This window comes from Balaenoptera borealis, assembly GCF_965194805.1.
Source record: "Balaenoptera borealis genome assembly, chromosome: 4".
NCBI lineage: Eukaryota > Metazoa > Chordata > Mammalia > Artiodactyla > Balaenopteridae > Balaenoptera > Balaenoptera borealis.
Genome location: NC_138861.1, coordinates 689,803 through 706,858, shown reverse-complemented (window position 1 = coordinate 706,858; position 17,056 = coordinate 689,803). Strand labels below are relative to the sequence as shown.

Sequence of the window (17,056 nt, the reverse complement as noted above, 5' to 3'; positions counted from 1 at the left end):
GCGCCTCACCAGGGAGGAGGGACTTGGAGGACAGGCCAGCGCAACGCTGGACAACCTTCCCGCCCAAGAAGGCGTGGACACAGCGGCACCCGAAGAGCGGCTCCTGGCGTCCTTAGGAGGAACGCGTGTCTTGCGACCCACGTTATATGTATTTTAGGACAGTTCACTCGGCAGTAAGGTTCAGAACCCTTGGCTCCTGCCGGAGACCCTGTGTCCATCCTTTTCTGCATCCTCAACTCCACGCCAGCCTCAAGCCCCCGGCCGGGTCCCTCGCTTTCCTTGTGAACATACCCTCGGGCTCCGTCCCTGCCTGCCCTCAGCGGTCTGGCCGTGAACACGTCTCTCTCACCGCCACCCTCCGAAGTGGATCAGACAGAGATGGAAAAGGGATTCCGTAAAGCTTTTAGCGCCCAAGTTGCAGATTTTGAGCGCATTCCATCATGGAAATGTTGTATGTCCATCTTGCTTAAGGGCTCTGAGGTATCCCATAGTTAACGAGCCTTTGCAGGCTGGCCTGGGGAATCTATCACAGATGGCTTAATGTTTTCGAGAAAATACATTTTGGGTAACTTTTTATTTGGATAAAACATCAAACTTATGGAAAGGTTGCAGGAATAGTACAAGGAATTCCCATGGAGCTTTTACTCAGATTGTTCACATTTTCCTCCATTGGTTCTATGTCTGTGTGTGTATGTATGTTTACATACACACACACACACACAGAAAATATTTTTTGAATTCTAATTAATTTACAACTTTTGGAACATAAATTATTAGCAAATTTGGGTCTGCTTAAATAGGTGATAAATAAGACACATTATTTTATGCTTTTTAATTTCCCTTAATTCCTAATATCTTCCCTGTAATAAGGGCTCATTTCCAGAAAGAAAAATGTATTTAAGTCTTTACTTTCCTTTTAAATATTCTCATTAACTTCATATAATTGTGAGACTATAACTATATTTTCCCAAGGCCTGTGATACTCTCCAATAATAGGATTGGTATTTAATGAGCCCTATTCAGTACCTCGAGACACTGGAGCATCATTGAGTAAATAATAATTATTGTGATATGTATAGTAATACGCCAGGGATGCTAGAGGCCAGCCAGTAATGGCCTTTGTTCCTGAGGTCACCATGGCCTGGCCTGGGGACTAGTGGAGATAACTGTTAAAAATTCCAGCTGACTTACTCCTCAGATCCCCAAATAAGAGTTCAGTGTATCTATAGCTCTGCTAATACTGATTTAAACACTGTAATGTTCATCTTTCTCGTGCTTTGAAGTTGCGTTCTTTTTAAAATCAGATCCTTATCTCCAACCAAACTCTGCATGTTACTTAGTTCACCAGAGATCTTAGACTAACATTATTAAAAGTTCACGTTCCAGAAAAATGTTTTGAAATTTCTACAATGAAATCACAGCATAATTTTCTTCATCAATATTCACACCCTCTTTAAAAATATCATTGAATTAATTTCGCTAGAATAAAAAATTCACAGATGTGTACTTAAGACAAAGAGTCCTGATGGTTCCAAGGACATATATACACACCAAAGTGTTCAACACAAATACTTAAAACATAAGCTGTCAGCAAAAGGAACAAGTCTTATTTGCCACTCCTGAACTTAGATTTTCCTAATGGAACTTTACATGGCTCAGCCTGGCAATGGAGGGTGTCTGCTGAAACAGGTCCAAATTACTGCTGTGTGTGTAAATGTTTTACTTCTGTACGTTATGATTCATTCCCTGAATGCTGCCTTTACGCCATGTTGCTTCTGGGTAAAGTAAATTAGAATAATATTATTGCATTTTAATGTAGGCTGTAACCCTCTTTAATCCTGAAGATTATGACGCAAAAATGAATTAATAGAAATGAAATTGCTCTTATGAATTAAAATAGCCTTTCCCATATATAGACTTTTTAAAATGTCAAAAAAGGAAATATTTATTGTTACGACACATTATGTTGTGGAGAATATTTTTATAAAATCATCTTTGATATTTACAGAAGAACTACTTTAGATTCATATTGCATCTAACCCATAATGGCTTATTTTCTCTAAAAAAAGAAAAAGAAAAAAGTGCAACAGAAGAAAGCCTCAATCTATTTTGTTATGTATGCTAACAGTTAAGTGAGGAAATGTAACAAAATGCAGACTTGAAAGGTTCAAAGAGCTTAGGGTATCCAAGACTATGGTTTCTATTCAAAAAGCGTTTTTAAGGCAACCAACACTATGAGAAGGGCTTTGATAACCAGGGCGTTTGGCCAGGGCAGGAGGCAGGCGACTCCACCAGGTTGAACAGGTCACTACAATCACCCGATATATGAACAAGGCGCTGAGTTCTGAGTACAGGTTATAAGCTATTCTTATATATCAGAAGTATTCCCCCAAAGTCACTTTTTGAGGCTTCTTTCTTTCCTTCTTTCTTTCTTTCTCTCTCCTCTCTCTCTTTCTCTCTTTCTTTTTCACTGAAGAGTTGAATATTGAGGTGAATACATTTCTGTCATGTTAAGTGGAAGGAAAAGCAGATGGTGACTTAGCTCCCGAAATGTTACTACTGCTCTGCAGCTTGCTGCCGTCCCAGGGTGCTCTCAGAAGGTCCACACACGCTCCAAGGACTCAGACCCAAAGACGAACAACTGGGTGTGTAGTTGGCTAATCTATTCCCGATGCTTTGCCTAAAAAATTGGCATTGGCTTCCTCAACATCTTCCTTCTGGAACCATGGCTTTGAAGTTGTTCCTTGTTGATAAGCTTCCAGAAAATGACAGATTCCAGGAATGTCACTAGGAAAGTTTGGTGGGAGTTCCTCCCTTGATCGAGGTGTAAACACAAAACCAGGACAGTCTTTGAGTAATCTGGAAATATTGAAACGCAAATATTAATCATAAAACTTAAGACTGACGTAACTGTCTAGTCAAGAAAAGGCGGCATAACTAAAGGAACATTCCTGAGAATATTAATAAACCAGCCATCTTCAGTGTCACTGACAGGAAAAATCCTAATGATGTTTATAAGCATCTTCACAGAAGAACGGCAAGGAATCAATGCACAATAACAGAAAGCCCTACCAAATAATGTAGTTCACTCACATTAGGAAAAATAACTATAGAATAGTCTTGTAAAGGTATCATCTATAATCTATAGAACAGTGCAATTCACAGCAGTGGGGAAAAAACCCAAAACAATGCAAAAGTCTAATAATAGCAAAAAATACATGAAAATAATGTTACAGAACTGGAAGAGTTGAAAGAGATAAGACATTGTCTGTCAATTCATTCATTTTCTAAATATTACTGAGAAGTAAGCTTGGGCAAGAACTTGTGAAAGAAAATTCTATATAAGATATATATCTATATATAAAATGTGAGAGTAACTTTGGGATCTCTCAATAGAATTTTTATGAATTCTAGGTTAGTAGGACTAAAGTGAGATTTAGTTGTATATATCGACACTCTACTTACTATCTGATATTTGCAATATATTTTCTTCTTAAATTCTTAAGAATTAAATTTCATCTTAAATTCAGATGTTCTACAGGCTTTTATTATTTGCTGCATTTGTCCATGATGATAAACTCATTTGAAACTAATTTTGATTAAGTTACTGTCTCCTCTTCCCACTTGCTTCCCTAGCTTTCTGTCAAATGCAAACTTAATAAGCATCTCTCTGATCTGTTATTCAGGCCGTGGATGGAAACAGGCTCTAAACCAGCTTCTGCAGAAAATCTCTCATTGTATCTTCCCTTCCATGCCCCAGTCTGCAATGAAAAGAGTGACAACGCTGCACGAGACTTCAGGACCCTGACGCCCCTCCGTGCGCTGAGGAAACCGCTGGACAGAGATGCAGGTCTTGAGGATCACTGCCCTCAAGTAGAATACATGGGAGTGTTCAATCAACTAATTTTTGTCAGTGCACCAATAAATATGTAGTCTGCAAAATCATAAGACTAATGAAATGATGTTTTACTCATGGATTTGTAAATATTTTGAGTACCTATTATTTTTAAGGCATAGTATTTGGTAATATATAATGAAAAATTACAGAATTCCACACAGTTGAAAGTATAAGCTTCAAAGTCTGGTAAATGTAGGTTTGAATAACAGCAAAGATGTCAGATTTCTAGCCTTTCAAATGGGGATTAAAATAATACATGTCTCTTAAGACAGTTGTGAAGATTAAATAAATTGAACAAGATAAATTAAGCACCAATTAGATATCACATAACAACCGTCATATTGGTAACAATCAGTCTGATAATATCAGTCACTGGGAAACAGAAACCTTCAGACACCGTGGAGTCTATTGGTATATATTACCAATATGTACCAATAGATTGGTGAAACCACTCTGGACAGCTAACTGATGCTTAGTAAAGCTGAAACTGGGTATAGCCCACGATCTGGGAATACCATTCGTAGGTATATTATCTAGACACGTATGTATAAGAATATTTATCAAATCACGTTGTGTAATAATGAAAAACTGGCAATCCTCTAATTACCCACGGATAGAAGACAGACTGGCTTACTTATACTCTAGAATACATATTATGTCACATGCACATATGGGGACATGCTAGATTTATCTCGTACCAGCTTGTGAGAAACAGCTGTTAAACACTCTGGAATTCTACAAGCCAGTTAAGCCATCGGTAGCCTGAAACCTGCCATGGTGATAGTATTTACACCTTAAAAACTGGTAAATGCTAGAAGTCAGGGAGTATCCACTTTCACTCTGCAGGCTGGTTTACCAGCACACCACTGCATTAGGAATACTGTAAATAAATGACCTAGAATTATATTTCATCAAGAAAAAAATCTCAAAAACATAGTATTGAGTGGATTCAAGGCAAGTTGTAAAAGGGTATGAGTGGAATCTATTTTTCTCTGGTTTTATTCTTCTATCTGGAGCATTCAGAAGTGGCTTTAAAGCAAATCATTTGAATGTATGAAGAGCCTTGCTCCAGATCACACATCTGGTAAGCCCTGTGCTGTAGGACATGTCTTCTGCCTACAAATCCCATGCTTTTTAAAGAGACTTACAGATTTCTTGTTCATTTAATCGTCTTTTTAAAAAGACCCAAATTTGTAAGAAAAACAGGTTGAAAAATAAAACCATTTAGAAGCAAGCTTGAGTAAGAGCCAAGAATAGTAGCCACAGCCCCAGGGCAAATGCTCACACGTGGAGGGAGGTTTTCTTTATCCCTCATGACCGGACACGGTTTCCTGCCAGTGGCTGCATCAACTCTCCTAATTCGGTCATCGTCCCATAAGTCCTTATTCTCCTTGTTCCCTGGTGGAATTCAAGTCCTGCTTCTGTGTCCCTGCAGGAGTTCCTGGTCAACTTTCCCGCCCGCACGGGGCACCTGCCAGTTTTGTCTTCAATGATCCTGCATCACTGCACACAACCCTCCCTTTAATCCACTGACCCCAAACTCAAACGGTATTGAACCTAGTGTTTGTGCGTTCTCTGCACTTCAGCAAAAACAAACAAAACTGCGGGAAACTGTCCCCTAGAAGAAAACTCCTCATGACATTTAAGAGAAAGGAATGTCTAATTGCCATTACATTCTAAATTACTGATCAGAATTTGGAAGTGGAAGTTTGAAGGAAATGGATATTTTTGGTGGTGGGTATGCGGTCTGTGTCCTAAAGTTACATGTGCTTCATAAATATATCAAGGAAGTTAACGCTTCCTAATATTATTTTATTGGGAACCGCCATCCCTGAATTCAATGTACTATCAATAAAGCTCTGCAAAGAAGTAATTACCTTTCATATTTGTATAACTTCTCCTAGAATCGCCGCTTGTCCTGAACTTAAGAAACACAGGATGAGCTAAGCTGAGCACCCGAGGGTGTGTCCGGGGCGGGTGAGGAATGTGTCTGTGGCGACGCGGCCTCCGACTTAAGGTCTGATCGTGAGAAGGAGGAAGGCAGGGGATGACCCGGGCGAGAAACGCAAAGCAAGCAGCCTCCGTTCAGGAATCGGTTTGGCGAGTGTGATGCGTAAAAACGAGGCCGGGTTGCAGGAGATCCGAGGAGTAAGGAGGGCGTGGAAGAAACCGCGGTGGTAGGGTCTGGCGGGACTCTGGTCAGGGGAACACGTGAGTCCGTGGTGGCACGTTTAAGTTTGTTCTGGCTTGTGAGGCGGGGGGACGGATCTGGCCTGTGCTTCACGAAGACAACGTGGGTACCACGTGGAGGGGAGCCTGGGGGTGAGGAGCCCTGCGTGCAGCGGCACGGGGGGGGTGTGAGGAGCCCTGCGTGCAGCGGCACGGGGGGGGGGTGAGGAGGGCCGCATGCAGCGCACTCATGTGCAGCGGGGGCGGGGCACACACGCGGAAGGAGGGGGCACGCCCAGGGTGCTGGTCCCAGGAACCAGGTGCAAGGCGGCCCTCTACCACCCAGTCAGGAGACGGACGGAGCTTGGCCGGTGGGAAGTGGGTGTCTTCGGGGCGGGGGGGGGCCGGGAATCAGCTGTTCTAATAGGATCACGTTGGCTGTAAGGGGCCAATTAATCACCCGAGCAGAAATACAGGTCAGAACGTACGAGTCTAATTCAGTGGAGAATCATGGGTCGGGCTGGAGATCAAAGTTCCCATGAGGCTAACGAGCAGTTTCAAAAAAAAAGTTAAAGTGAGGATGATACAAGTTATGGCTTTTCTTTTGCTTTAAGATGATCTAAGCAAGAACATGTTATGAAGAATGAAACAAACCAATAGACAAAAATGACGCCTGCGGGGCTTCCCTGGTGGCGCAGCGGTTGAGAATCTGCCTGCCAATGCAGGGAACACGGGTTCGAGCCCTGGTCTGGGAAGATCCCACATGCCGCGGAGCAACTGGGCCCGTGAGCCACAACTACTGAGCCTGCGCGTCTGGAGCCTGTGCTCCGCAACAAGAGAGGCCGCGACAGTGAGAGGCCCGCGCACCGCGATGAAGAGTGGCCCCCGCTCGCCGCAACTGGAGAAAGCCCTCGCACAGAAACGAAGACCCAACACAGCCAAAAATAAAAATAATAAATAAATAATAAATTTAAAAAATTAAAAAAAAAAAATGACGCCTGCGTATGAATGAAAAGAACAGACTTCAGGCACCGAACGGGATCCGTACCTGTAGGTGGTAGGGCTGACGTTGATTTTCCGGGGGACACTGCAGGACTCGAACTTGTTAGCCAAGGTGACATTGTTTCCAAAAAGGCAGTAACGGGGCATCTTAACTCCGACAACTCCGGCAAAAACCGACCCAGAATGCAGTCCGATGCGCATCTGAAAGCAAGAGTAACGCAACGTTGCGGTCATGGGTAAACACTCCCGCCAGCCAGCGCAGGCCGCGCGCCTGTCGAAATCACTGGGCCCCTTGCTCTCCCCTCACGCCCTCCTTCCTCCAGGCCTGCAGCCGATTCCCCTCTGCTCCTCACCGCCACGTAAAAGCCACTAGGCCGCATCAGTCCCGCCTCTTAACGCTGCTCACACAGAACATGCTTTATCTCAACCGTCTTCCGCACCTGAATCGAAGCCCCCCACGAACGGACCACAGTCACCATGGTGACCAGAGCGCCTGTGGACTGTTGACATGCACCTGCTCTGTCCATCGGTGAGAGAGACCTGACTTCCAGAGCCCAGAAGTTGTTTCCCAGCACGGTCAGAGGGGGCCAAGAAGCCGGTGCTCAGGATGCAGAGGGCGGGCTTTTAGGTGTTCTGCTTTAAAAGGACTTCACGCCAAACACTACCTCACTACTCAAATGACCAAGTGCAGAAAGAGAATGGTAATATTTAAGCAGAAAACGACGGAGGAAGCGGAAAGCTGGCATTGCTGACGCCTGCGTCACAGTGACTACACCCACTTCAGTCCAAACCATCTGGACCCGAGGAAAGCCAGAGTCCTGCCGCATCAGGATATGCTGAGCTAAACGATGAGGCATCCTGAAAGTTATCAATGATCTGGAGCGCAGTTAACAATGTTTTAAAGTGGGATCTTCTGGAAGCTCCAAAGACTGCCTGATCTTAGAGGAGGTACAGATTTTAAATTACTGCTGCAACAAAGCAAGTTAAAGGGGGGATGTTTTACGTGACAGTCAGATGCCATGCACGTTACTTTCAGTTCTCTGTTTAGCTGACCATTTAAAACAAGTTTTATTAGATGTGTGTGTTGTAAACAGAGGCCAAGTACTCAGTGACTTAGATGTACTTTAGAATCCAGAAGACTCCAGATCTCCCTAGTTTTACTGCTAATTTCAGGTCTCTTCTAGAAACTTCTGAGAATCATTGGCTTATAACATGTCAAATCATGAATTCTGCAAAATTTTCAAACAAAAGCCCTACATCATGAATCAGGAAATTTGTATTAGAAACCAAAATTGTGCTAATGGCTGGTACTCTGACCTACAATATTAGATTAGTTTCAGGCGTACAACACAGTTATTCAATATTTTATAGATTACACTCCCCGCAGAGTTGTCATAAAATAACTATACTTGCTGTGCGGTCCATTACATCCTCGTAACGTATTTATTTCACACCCAGTTGTCTGTACATCTAACCCTCACTCCCACGTTCCCCTCCCTCCACCCCCTTCCCTCTGGGACCGCTGGCTTCTTCTCTGCATCTGGTAGTCTGACTTTCTCTAAATCTCCAAATTTCCCTTGTACTCTTTCCTCACCTAAAAAATGCAGGGTTGGATTATTTTTAAAGTTCCTTCTTCATCCGAGTTTTACTTTAAGCAGAAAAACATAAATGTCTATTACATCTGGCTTTTTCTTCCTTAGGAGAATATGGTTCTATACGTAAACACTATGACAATGAACAATGTAAACACATAAAATAAGGTGACAAAAGGCTATCTTCTGCTTATAAATATCAGGCAGAATTTTAGAAGTTTTTACTGTCTTTGGGCACTCTTCTGGTTAAATCAGTTTCTCTCTTTGTACCTAGTCATTCTAGCTTTTAATACGAAAAGTTTATCATGGCGTTTTACTGTTTCTATTGCATAATTAATACGGAAATGCGTCCTCCTCGTAAACATCCAAACAACGCAGACAAAGCCAGTGTCTCTTTGCTTCCTCCCCTGCCCCCCAACTCCCCTCCCCCAGCCCTGAATCTCACTCTCAACCCCAAAGCTTCCTTATCGGGGAACTTTTCAAATTTACAAGCACGAAAATGGTCCCAAGTTTAACAGTCCCATCGCGCCCCCAGTGGGAACCTGCGGGGGTCTCCCCTTTGGGGCCACGTTTGATGTAGCCCCTCTGCACACGGGTTCTGGGGTGGGGAGGGAGGTTCCCAGAGCCTGTGTCCGAGCTCACTCTGCACCTCCCGACTCAGCCTGGCCCTGGTCTGCATCACGAGATGGTGTCCACCCACTGTCTTCCAAGCCTCAGTGGGTGGACGTCGGTGAGGAGGTCGGTAGGAATAAGTGCGTAGATGGTTTGTACATGTGACACGTTGGAGAAAACATAGAGTTTGAAAAGAAAAAAAGGAAATATTTCCTATTCTTTCTCTGTGATTCCATGCCGTGGGGCAGGAGGGTAAGAAACACATGACTCCAAATCCGCATCCGTGAGAGACTCGACTACTCTTGTTCAGCAGTGAATTGTGGATGCCTTTTCATAATGTTGTTATAAAGATTTTAAATAAGATGATGTTTAAGTCACAATCTGCTCCCTGTGATACACATTAGTGCTTCTCTGTCTACTAAGACTATTCTGCACTTCTGCGTCTGTGATATTTCATGAGTAGCCCCTAAGGCTGTCAGATATTTCCTAGGACTGTAGGTCAATACAAAGAAAAAGGTAGTTTCACATCTGACTTTACAGGTCAGTAAAGCTAAACTATTATCACCCAGGTAATTATCTTTGAAACTAGCTATAAATAATTCTTGCAATTGCAAAACTCTAAAAGTGTATTTCTACAAATATCAAAAATCATACCACTAACCCCCCTGCCCCAAACATACACATCGTAATTACAAAATCCATTTATGTGGAGATCACTGGTTTTATTATTAACCTGGATATTTTAAGCATTTACTTTGATGCTATGAGTTTCCTCACCAAAAAAAGACAAAACAACTACAAAAAAAAACCCCCCAAAACACACAATTCTCTTCTAAAAAATTATAGAAATTAAGCATCTGGGAAAGTCAGATACTGTGAAGCTTTTAAAGCACAGTTGAAAATTATTTCGCGCTCTTCCTGTTGAAACCTGGGGTCTCAGTCTTCTCCCCTGTGGGCAGGCTTAGGGTTGCTGTGACCAGTAGGACAAAATGGACGTGTCACGGTGTATCTCCTCAGGCCAGGGCATAAAGGCCAGGCAGTGGATGCAGACCTGTTCACCGGGACGTGGCCCCGATGTAAGAAGCGGGACGGCCCTGAGGCTGCCCCGCCGGAGCACGACAGGTGAGCACCTGGGCTGACAGTCCCAGCTGGGCCCCGCCCTCCGCCAGCCCCAGCCAAGCAACCAGGCAGGGGAGTGACGCGGCATCTTGGAATCGGTGCTCTGGTTCAAGTGGTGTAATCCCAGCTACCCTACACGCCCTCAGCCGCTGAGGATTCCCAGCTGAGGTGCCAGATACTGTGAGAAATGACAAGGCATTCCTGCTTCGCCTCATCCAAATTCCGAAGCACAGAATCAGTGCAGAATCAAAGCTCTGTGGTTTTACGCCACTAATTTTAGGGAAGTGTGTCACACATCGGTATATAACTGGGAAGACAGTTGACTTAGAAGATAGTTGTGAAGGCTTACACACACGGCTTCTATTAACAGTGGAGAGAGCCCTGGCTAAGCTTCCAATTTTTTTCCTCCTTCTCTATATATTTTATATCATGCCACATAGGATTCCATATTACTTCAAAGGCCCATTTCTGAAGGTCATCAACTGAGGACTGTTCTATAAAAATTAAATGGCAGATTCACTTCAAGTGGGACAAATAAGGATATTCCACTCATGTTTTATCTATTAAATCAATGCTTATGAGCATGTTAATTTTATTTTCTCATCTGCTATAAGACATTATTATTCTGGGATCTGGCTCATCTAGAAATTTTGGAATTTTATGTGTCCTGGAAAATATTGGTGGATTAGTAGCCCACTTCATGCTCGTGTAATTCCTCCCCTGCAGGGCTCAAAAAACTAAACATTCCGTTTTCCAAAGTCCCTTGAAGGCGCTAGATGTACTTAGGTGTGGTGAATCAGAAGCCCTTGCATGAGCTCTGGAAGCCTGCCTTTCTGCCTGCACTCCCGTTGTGAGCACGGCTGGGGAAGCCTTTGTGTTCTCCCTCCCCTGCTCAGCAGGGAGCCCAGTTGCCGGTCGTTCATTTTGGACGAGTCGTGATGCAGTATCTCCACGTTGCTGATGCAATTACAGTAGCTGCAACGTTCTTCCGCAGCCAGCAGTGGACACAGCTGCTTTCCGAGCGCAGTGGTCCCCTGCCTGGCTGTGGCTGTGTGGTTCTGGAACCAGCTTCCAGGTCACAGAGGAAGCCATGGTTCTGAAGTGCGGGTTTGGGTACCATTTTTTCAAAGCTCAAGCCACGGATGGCGTCTTTGGTCTCTGAGTGATCTGTAAGCCACTTAACACCGCGTAGTCAAGCAAGCTGGAGATTTGCTCTCTGCCACTAAACCCTGAAGGATGCCCCATTCTGTTGGGAGCTAACTAATCAGCATTTACTGTCCTGACCTCTCCCGGCCAGTACGTGGTCCGCCTCACCTTGATGGGCTCTCCGTGGGGAGACACCACTTCATCCGAGAGCTCCATCATCTTCAGGGCCATCAGTGCGACCCGAACGGCGTGCGTGTCGCTCTCTTTGTGCAAGCCCCCGGCCACACAGTATGCATCGCCGATGGTCTCCACCTACGCACAACGGATTTTCCACGTTACAAACGGAAGCTGAGGAAGCAGCACAGTGCGTATCATAGAGCAGAAACTCAGAATCACGCGGCAGACACCTCGGCGCTCAGGGCCAACGGAACATCAGAGCAAATCACAGACCCTTGGAAAAGGCTTTCCTTTCCAGGAAACGCACAAGGTGAGCGGCAGTGCCGTGCTGTGAACCCGATGTCGGGAGGGGCTTCTACTCCCAGGATCGCCACCGGCTCACCTCCTTCTTTCCCCACCACGTAAAAGGGCTTTGTAGAAGCAAATGACGTACTTTGGGTTTATACTAAACTGTTTAAGATACTGGGTGATTTTATACCCTCTCAGCATAAAATACAGCGTTCTAAACAAAGTCACTACTGAATCAAGGCCCTATGAATTTAATAAGGATGTGCCAGGTTAAAACTGTCATTTTAGCTTTTCAAAAGGACATTTGGGGTTGTCATAGCAACGCTAAACTGTCCTTATGAATATTAATCACAAAGTGTAGAAACCAAGACGTCAAGCCCAGAGGCAGAGACACTGGTGATTGGAAAGCTATTGGAAATCAGGCTCTTCTGTAAATTTCATGTATATTATTATCATTGTCATGATTGCTGTTGCTACGAGTGATTTTTATCTGTCTGTGATCCTGAGTACAGAAAGCTAATGGTTACTTTAAATCCACAAATAAGCCACCAATTTGTACTAGGTACATTTTTCTCCTCTAAATATTAATTGTGACTTATCAGATCATATCACTGTTCTGATCCAGAGCTTCCAATCTAGGGCGACGGAGACGAGAGAGGAGAAAGAGAAGGGGGACAAACTTCAGTGACTCACTATTTCATGCAGAATAAATGCCGGGGCCCTTAACGTGCCCCCCAAGTTCTTGCCCTGCCTTTCCGCTGCCCCCGATCTATCTCCGAATTCTCCCTCTTGCTCACTGTGTTCCAAGCCAGCGGCCACCTGTTTCCCCTCAGACATACCAAACACTTGCTACTCCTCGGTCTGGAACAGTCCTCCTGCAGGTGGCCACCTGGCGTGTCCCTGGTCTCCTCGGGCCCTGCTGACACCCACCTGGCGAGGAAGGCCGATCCCGCCCACGGCCCCGTACCTGCTCCGTTTCCTACCAGGAGAGCTCACCAACGGGGGCGCTGTGCACTTACGCCTGTGTGTGCCGGCGTTTCTCCCAGTGGGACGCAAGCTCTCGGAGTCTGTCTCGTCAACTCCCCCATCACTGGGGCCCAGGCTGCTCACCAAGGACACAGCCCGGCGGCCGGGCGTCCCGAGAGCCTCTCCTCAGCACCACAGGCAGAGAGGCGCTCAGGCTAACGGCTAACCTGTCACAGGGCTCAGGAAGTGTCACTAAGCAGGCGAAGGGCACCCTCGCCCCTACTGGGTGTTGGGTGCTGTCCTCTGCGCTGCTGCAGCCCCTGCGGAGGTGGGAGTGGTATCGCGTCCCCAGTGTCACAGGGACTGCACCCCCTCCCACGCTGGAGGACCAGTAAGGATGTGCTGAAACAACAGACAAATACTCCCTCCGATAAGCAGAAAACGGCCAAGAGGTTGAAAGACAGAAAGGAGATGTAACTGAATGAAGTCCTGGTCCAGTCGGGTCCTGGAGTGAACAAGCCTGACTGTTCCTTGGAAGCCACCACGGGCACAGGTCAGCCCCCGATTAACACCCTCTGTATCTTAAGGTTATTCCGAGGTGAGGACCCTCCCCCGTTTAGTCACAGCATCTCCAGGTGCTTTCACGCAGAGCCGGCATGGAGAGCAGGTGAAACGGGGATGCAGGCTCTCCGGCTGGGGCTGCAGCTGGGCCCCCGGGGGTCTCTGCGCCCGCCTGCTCATCGTGGGCAGCAAGATTCTGAACGCTCGGGAGGAACGGCCCGTACTTTAAAGTTGCACCAGGACGAGCCGTGCAGCAGCGGGCGGCTACTGCGAGCGGTCACAGCAGTTTGCAGAAGACAGGGAGACCTCCTCCCGGTTCCGAGAGGAGATATTCTCAAGACCTAAACTGTCTACAAATAAATACAGTGAATTCCACAAGAGGCCATCAGGCTTAACCTAAGTGAAGCCAATTATTTTATCTGTAATTATACATGGACCTCTTTTTTCCTAAGGGAATCATAGCTCTGTCTGGAATTTCCTGTTAGAAATTTTTTAGAAGGAAAGTTTTACTTCGAGCATCTAGATTGGAACAAAGGAGGGGCTTACAGAGTCCCAGAAATAATTTTTGTTTCCTCTTTAATCATTTATTTATTTTCATGTTGCATTAAGCTCTGAAATGCCAGATTTTTACGTGGCAAATTAAAAGATGATTCAAGCCACATAAATGAGAAGCATGCTTTATTCCTTATGCCGGTATTTAGAACAACGTAAAACACTTTAAATCAGCAAGAAAATATGTTTTACTCCTAAAGAAATAAGCTGAACACAAAATGTCTTCCTTGGTTCTCTTATTAACAAAAGTTACATTTAAAAAATAGTTTATTACGTTTCAGGGACCATCTCTGTGCCTCCTCAGAGCCTAGAATGGTGGTGCTCTGCAGGCCCTCAGTAAACCCTGCTGGCTGACGAATGACAGATTATTTTTTTTACCGTAATCTTTGTAGAAGATTACGGGACATGATGCATGTGATTCATGCATATAAACTCTGTGGGTGGGTATTATATTCTCTGTTTCAGAAACGAGAAAGGTTATTTAACTTTCTCTGCTCACAAAGGCAATAAGGCAGAAAAGGAGACTTGAAGACAGGCCTCCTTCTGCCCTTGGCCTGGGTACAGTCACCCCGTAAGCCGCTGACTTGGGTTTCTGCGCCCTGGCTGTGAAAAGGACCCCGTTACCCTGTACTGAACGAATCCGTTCGCAGACAATTCGTGCAGTCCTCGTGCTTCTTTCCTTCTGCAGAGAGAGAGGATACGTCCTCCCTGTGCTAGGCTGACCTTGAAACGTCTCACCCTGACGGTGCATCTCGGGTCTCACCGTCGAGGCTCAGGCTCACCGTCTTTTCAACTTCCCCTTTCTGAGGGTCCGACGGCCTGCCCCTCGCTCTGTCCTCCCTGCGCTCTGTGCCTGTCCTTTGGGGCAAGCTCGTCCTTTCTGAACGCGCGGATTCGGAGCCGTTTCGGGCCGGAGGACGCACGCACGGCCGAGCACGCCGCGTGCTTCGGGGCGTGGGCCCCCACCCCACCCCGCGCCCCGCCCCGCCCGACCCCACCCCGCCCGACCCCGCGCCCCGCCCCGCCCGACCCCACCCCGCCCGACCCCACCCCGCGCCCGCCCCTCCCGGCCCCGCCCCCGCCCCACCCCCACCCCGCCCGACCCCACCCCGCGCCCCGCCCCGCCCGACCCCACCCCGCCCGACCCCACCCCGCGCCCGACCCCACCCCGCGCCCGCCCCTCCCGGCCCCGCCCCCGCCCCACCCCCACCCCGCCCGGCCCCGCCTGGCCCCGCCCCCACCCCGCCCGACCCCACCCCGCGCCCCGCTCGGCCCCTACCTTGTAGACGTCCAGCTCCCCGCACTGCCGGTCGAAGCGGGTGTAGAGCGCGTTGAGCATGGTGATGACCTGCAGCGGCGAGCAGCGGGCGCAGATGGCCGTGAAGCCCACGATGTCCGAGAAGAGCATGGTGACGTCGCCGAACCGCTTGGCCTGCACGGCCCGGCCCTGCCACAGCTGCTGCGCCACCTCGCAGGGGAAGATGGAGCACAGGAGGTCCACCGTCTTCCGCTTCTCCTCCTCCAGGGCCTGGTGGGCCTGCTCCAGCGTGGCCTTGAGCTTGCCCAGCCGCTTCTTCAGGCCGTCCTGCGCCCTGGCCTGCTCTCCGATCAGGACCACGTCGCGCAGCGCGTTGTGGATGGGGATGTCCGAGAGGTAGAGCCCGCGGCCCGTGAAGTCCTCCAGCCTGTCCACGCAGGGCGAGCCCAGGAACAGGACGGCGCTGGACTCCACCATGTAGATCATCTGGCCTTTGAGGTCCATCACCTGCGTAGAGAGGGGCGCCAGCCGCTGTGGCTTACTCAAGTTCCCAACACCTTTTTGAGACAAAAGGTGAGGAGGTGGGTACAGTGATAATCCCTTTGGTTTTTGTGTTTTGGCTTTTTTGTGTGTGTGGCTGGACCGTGTGGCTTGCAGGATCTCAGTGCCCCGACCAGGGATCGAACCTGCGCCCCCTGCAGTGGAAGCGTGGAGTCCTAACCCCTGGACCGCCAGGGAAGTCCCTCCTTTTACTTTTAGACTTGATGTTTTTCCACTTGTCAACAAACACAATATGCTTTCTTATCGTTGCAATTTACTATGAATTCTAAAATGCATGCAGACATTTGGAGACTATACTGGACTACAGGCTACACAGAAATCTTGATTTTCAATCAACAGAGCCCAAAATTCTTGCTTCAAGGCTTTCTCACTATGTGGCATGCTGAGGCTTCTGCTACTACATTCTGTGGACAGCGGCAGAAAGGATGGCACAAGGAGCCCTGAGCGAGGGGGGCTTCATGTGTTTGTCCTGGATGACAGGATTACTTGTGTGAATGAGACAAACGTGTACATGTGTGTTCACGGCAGCAAAGCGGAAGAAGGCAGCCCAGGTGTCCTTCAATAGTGAACGGTTAAACGGAAAACCACACGATGGGATAAGACACAGCCTTTGAAAAAGTGACATAGACAGGTATCTAATGACATGGCAGGAGGCCCACAGATATCGTTTAGTGATTTAAAAAAAAGTTGTAAATAGTATATTTTGTTTTAAACAAAAATGTGTATAATTAATGTTTTTGATTTTGCAATGAACATCTTTAAGTATTACCTATTTTTTAAACACTCAGCTATACTACTTTTATGATAAAAAGTAATAAAGCTGTTTTCATCTGGGGGGAGAGACAGCATGTCTGCTGGTTTACGTGTGTCCAGAAGTTAGATGCGTCATAAGCCTTTCTTTGAGCTCACTTGTACTATCGGCTGTGATTTCCCAAACACTTTTCTAAATCATTACCATGGTTCTCTATTATGAGATGAGAGCAGAACGTTTTCCCCCCACATTCTCTAACCGTTAATCAAACAAGTTATTGATTTTTTTCCATGTGTATTAAATATTGAAAAAATCCATTTAGTTGCCTCCTGTAAGAAACAAGTTTTTGTTTCTTTGTTGTAGAATTCCTCTTATCATTCCAAATTAAGTCAGCTATTTCATGA

The 17,056-nt window shown here is 46.6% G+C and overlaps 1 protein-coding gene across 3 annotated transcripts in view; it reads right to left on the bottom strand.

Moving 5' to 3' along the window:
* Positions 1-555: 555 nt before the first annotated feature.
* GUCY1A1 (guanylate cyclase 1 soluble subunit alpha 1) overlaps positions 556-17,056 on the bottom strand; it is a 64,925-nt gene continuing 48,424 nt past the window's right edge. For all 3 annotated transcript variants that reach the window (XM_082391334.1, XM_082391335.1, XM_082391333.1), the window contains 4 exons: positions 15,362-15,847; positions 11,707-11,850; positions 7,116-7,270; positions 556-2,859 (listed from right to left, as the gene is read on the bottom strand). In XM_082391334.1, coding sequence (XP_082247460.1) covers positions 2,658-2,859; positions 7,116-7,270; positions 11,707-11,850; positions 15,362-15,847 — 987 coding nt within the window. In that variant the 3' untranslated portion in view covers positions 556-2,657. The remainder of the gene's footprint in view (positions 2,860-7,115; positions 7,271-11,706; positions 11,851-15,361; positions 15,848-17,056) is intronic.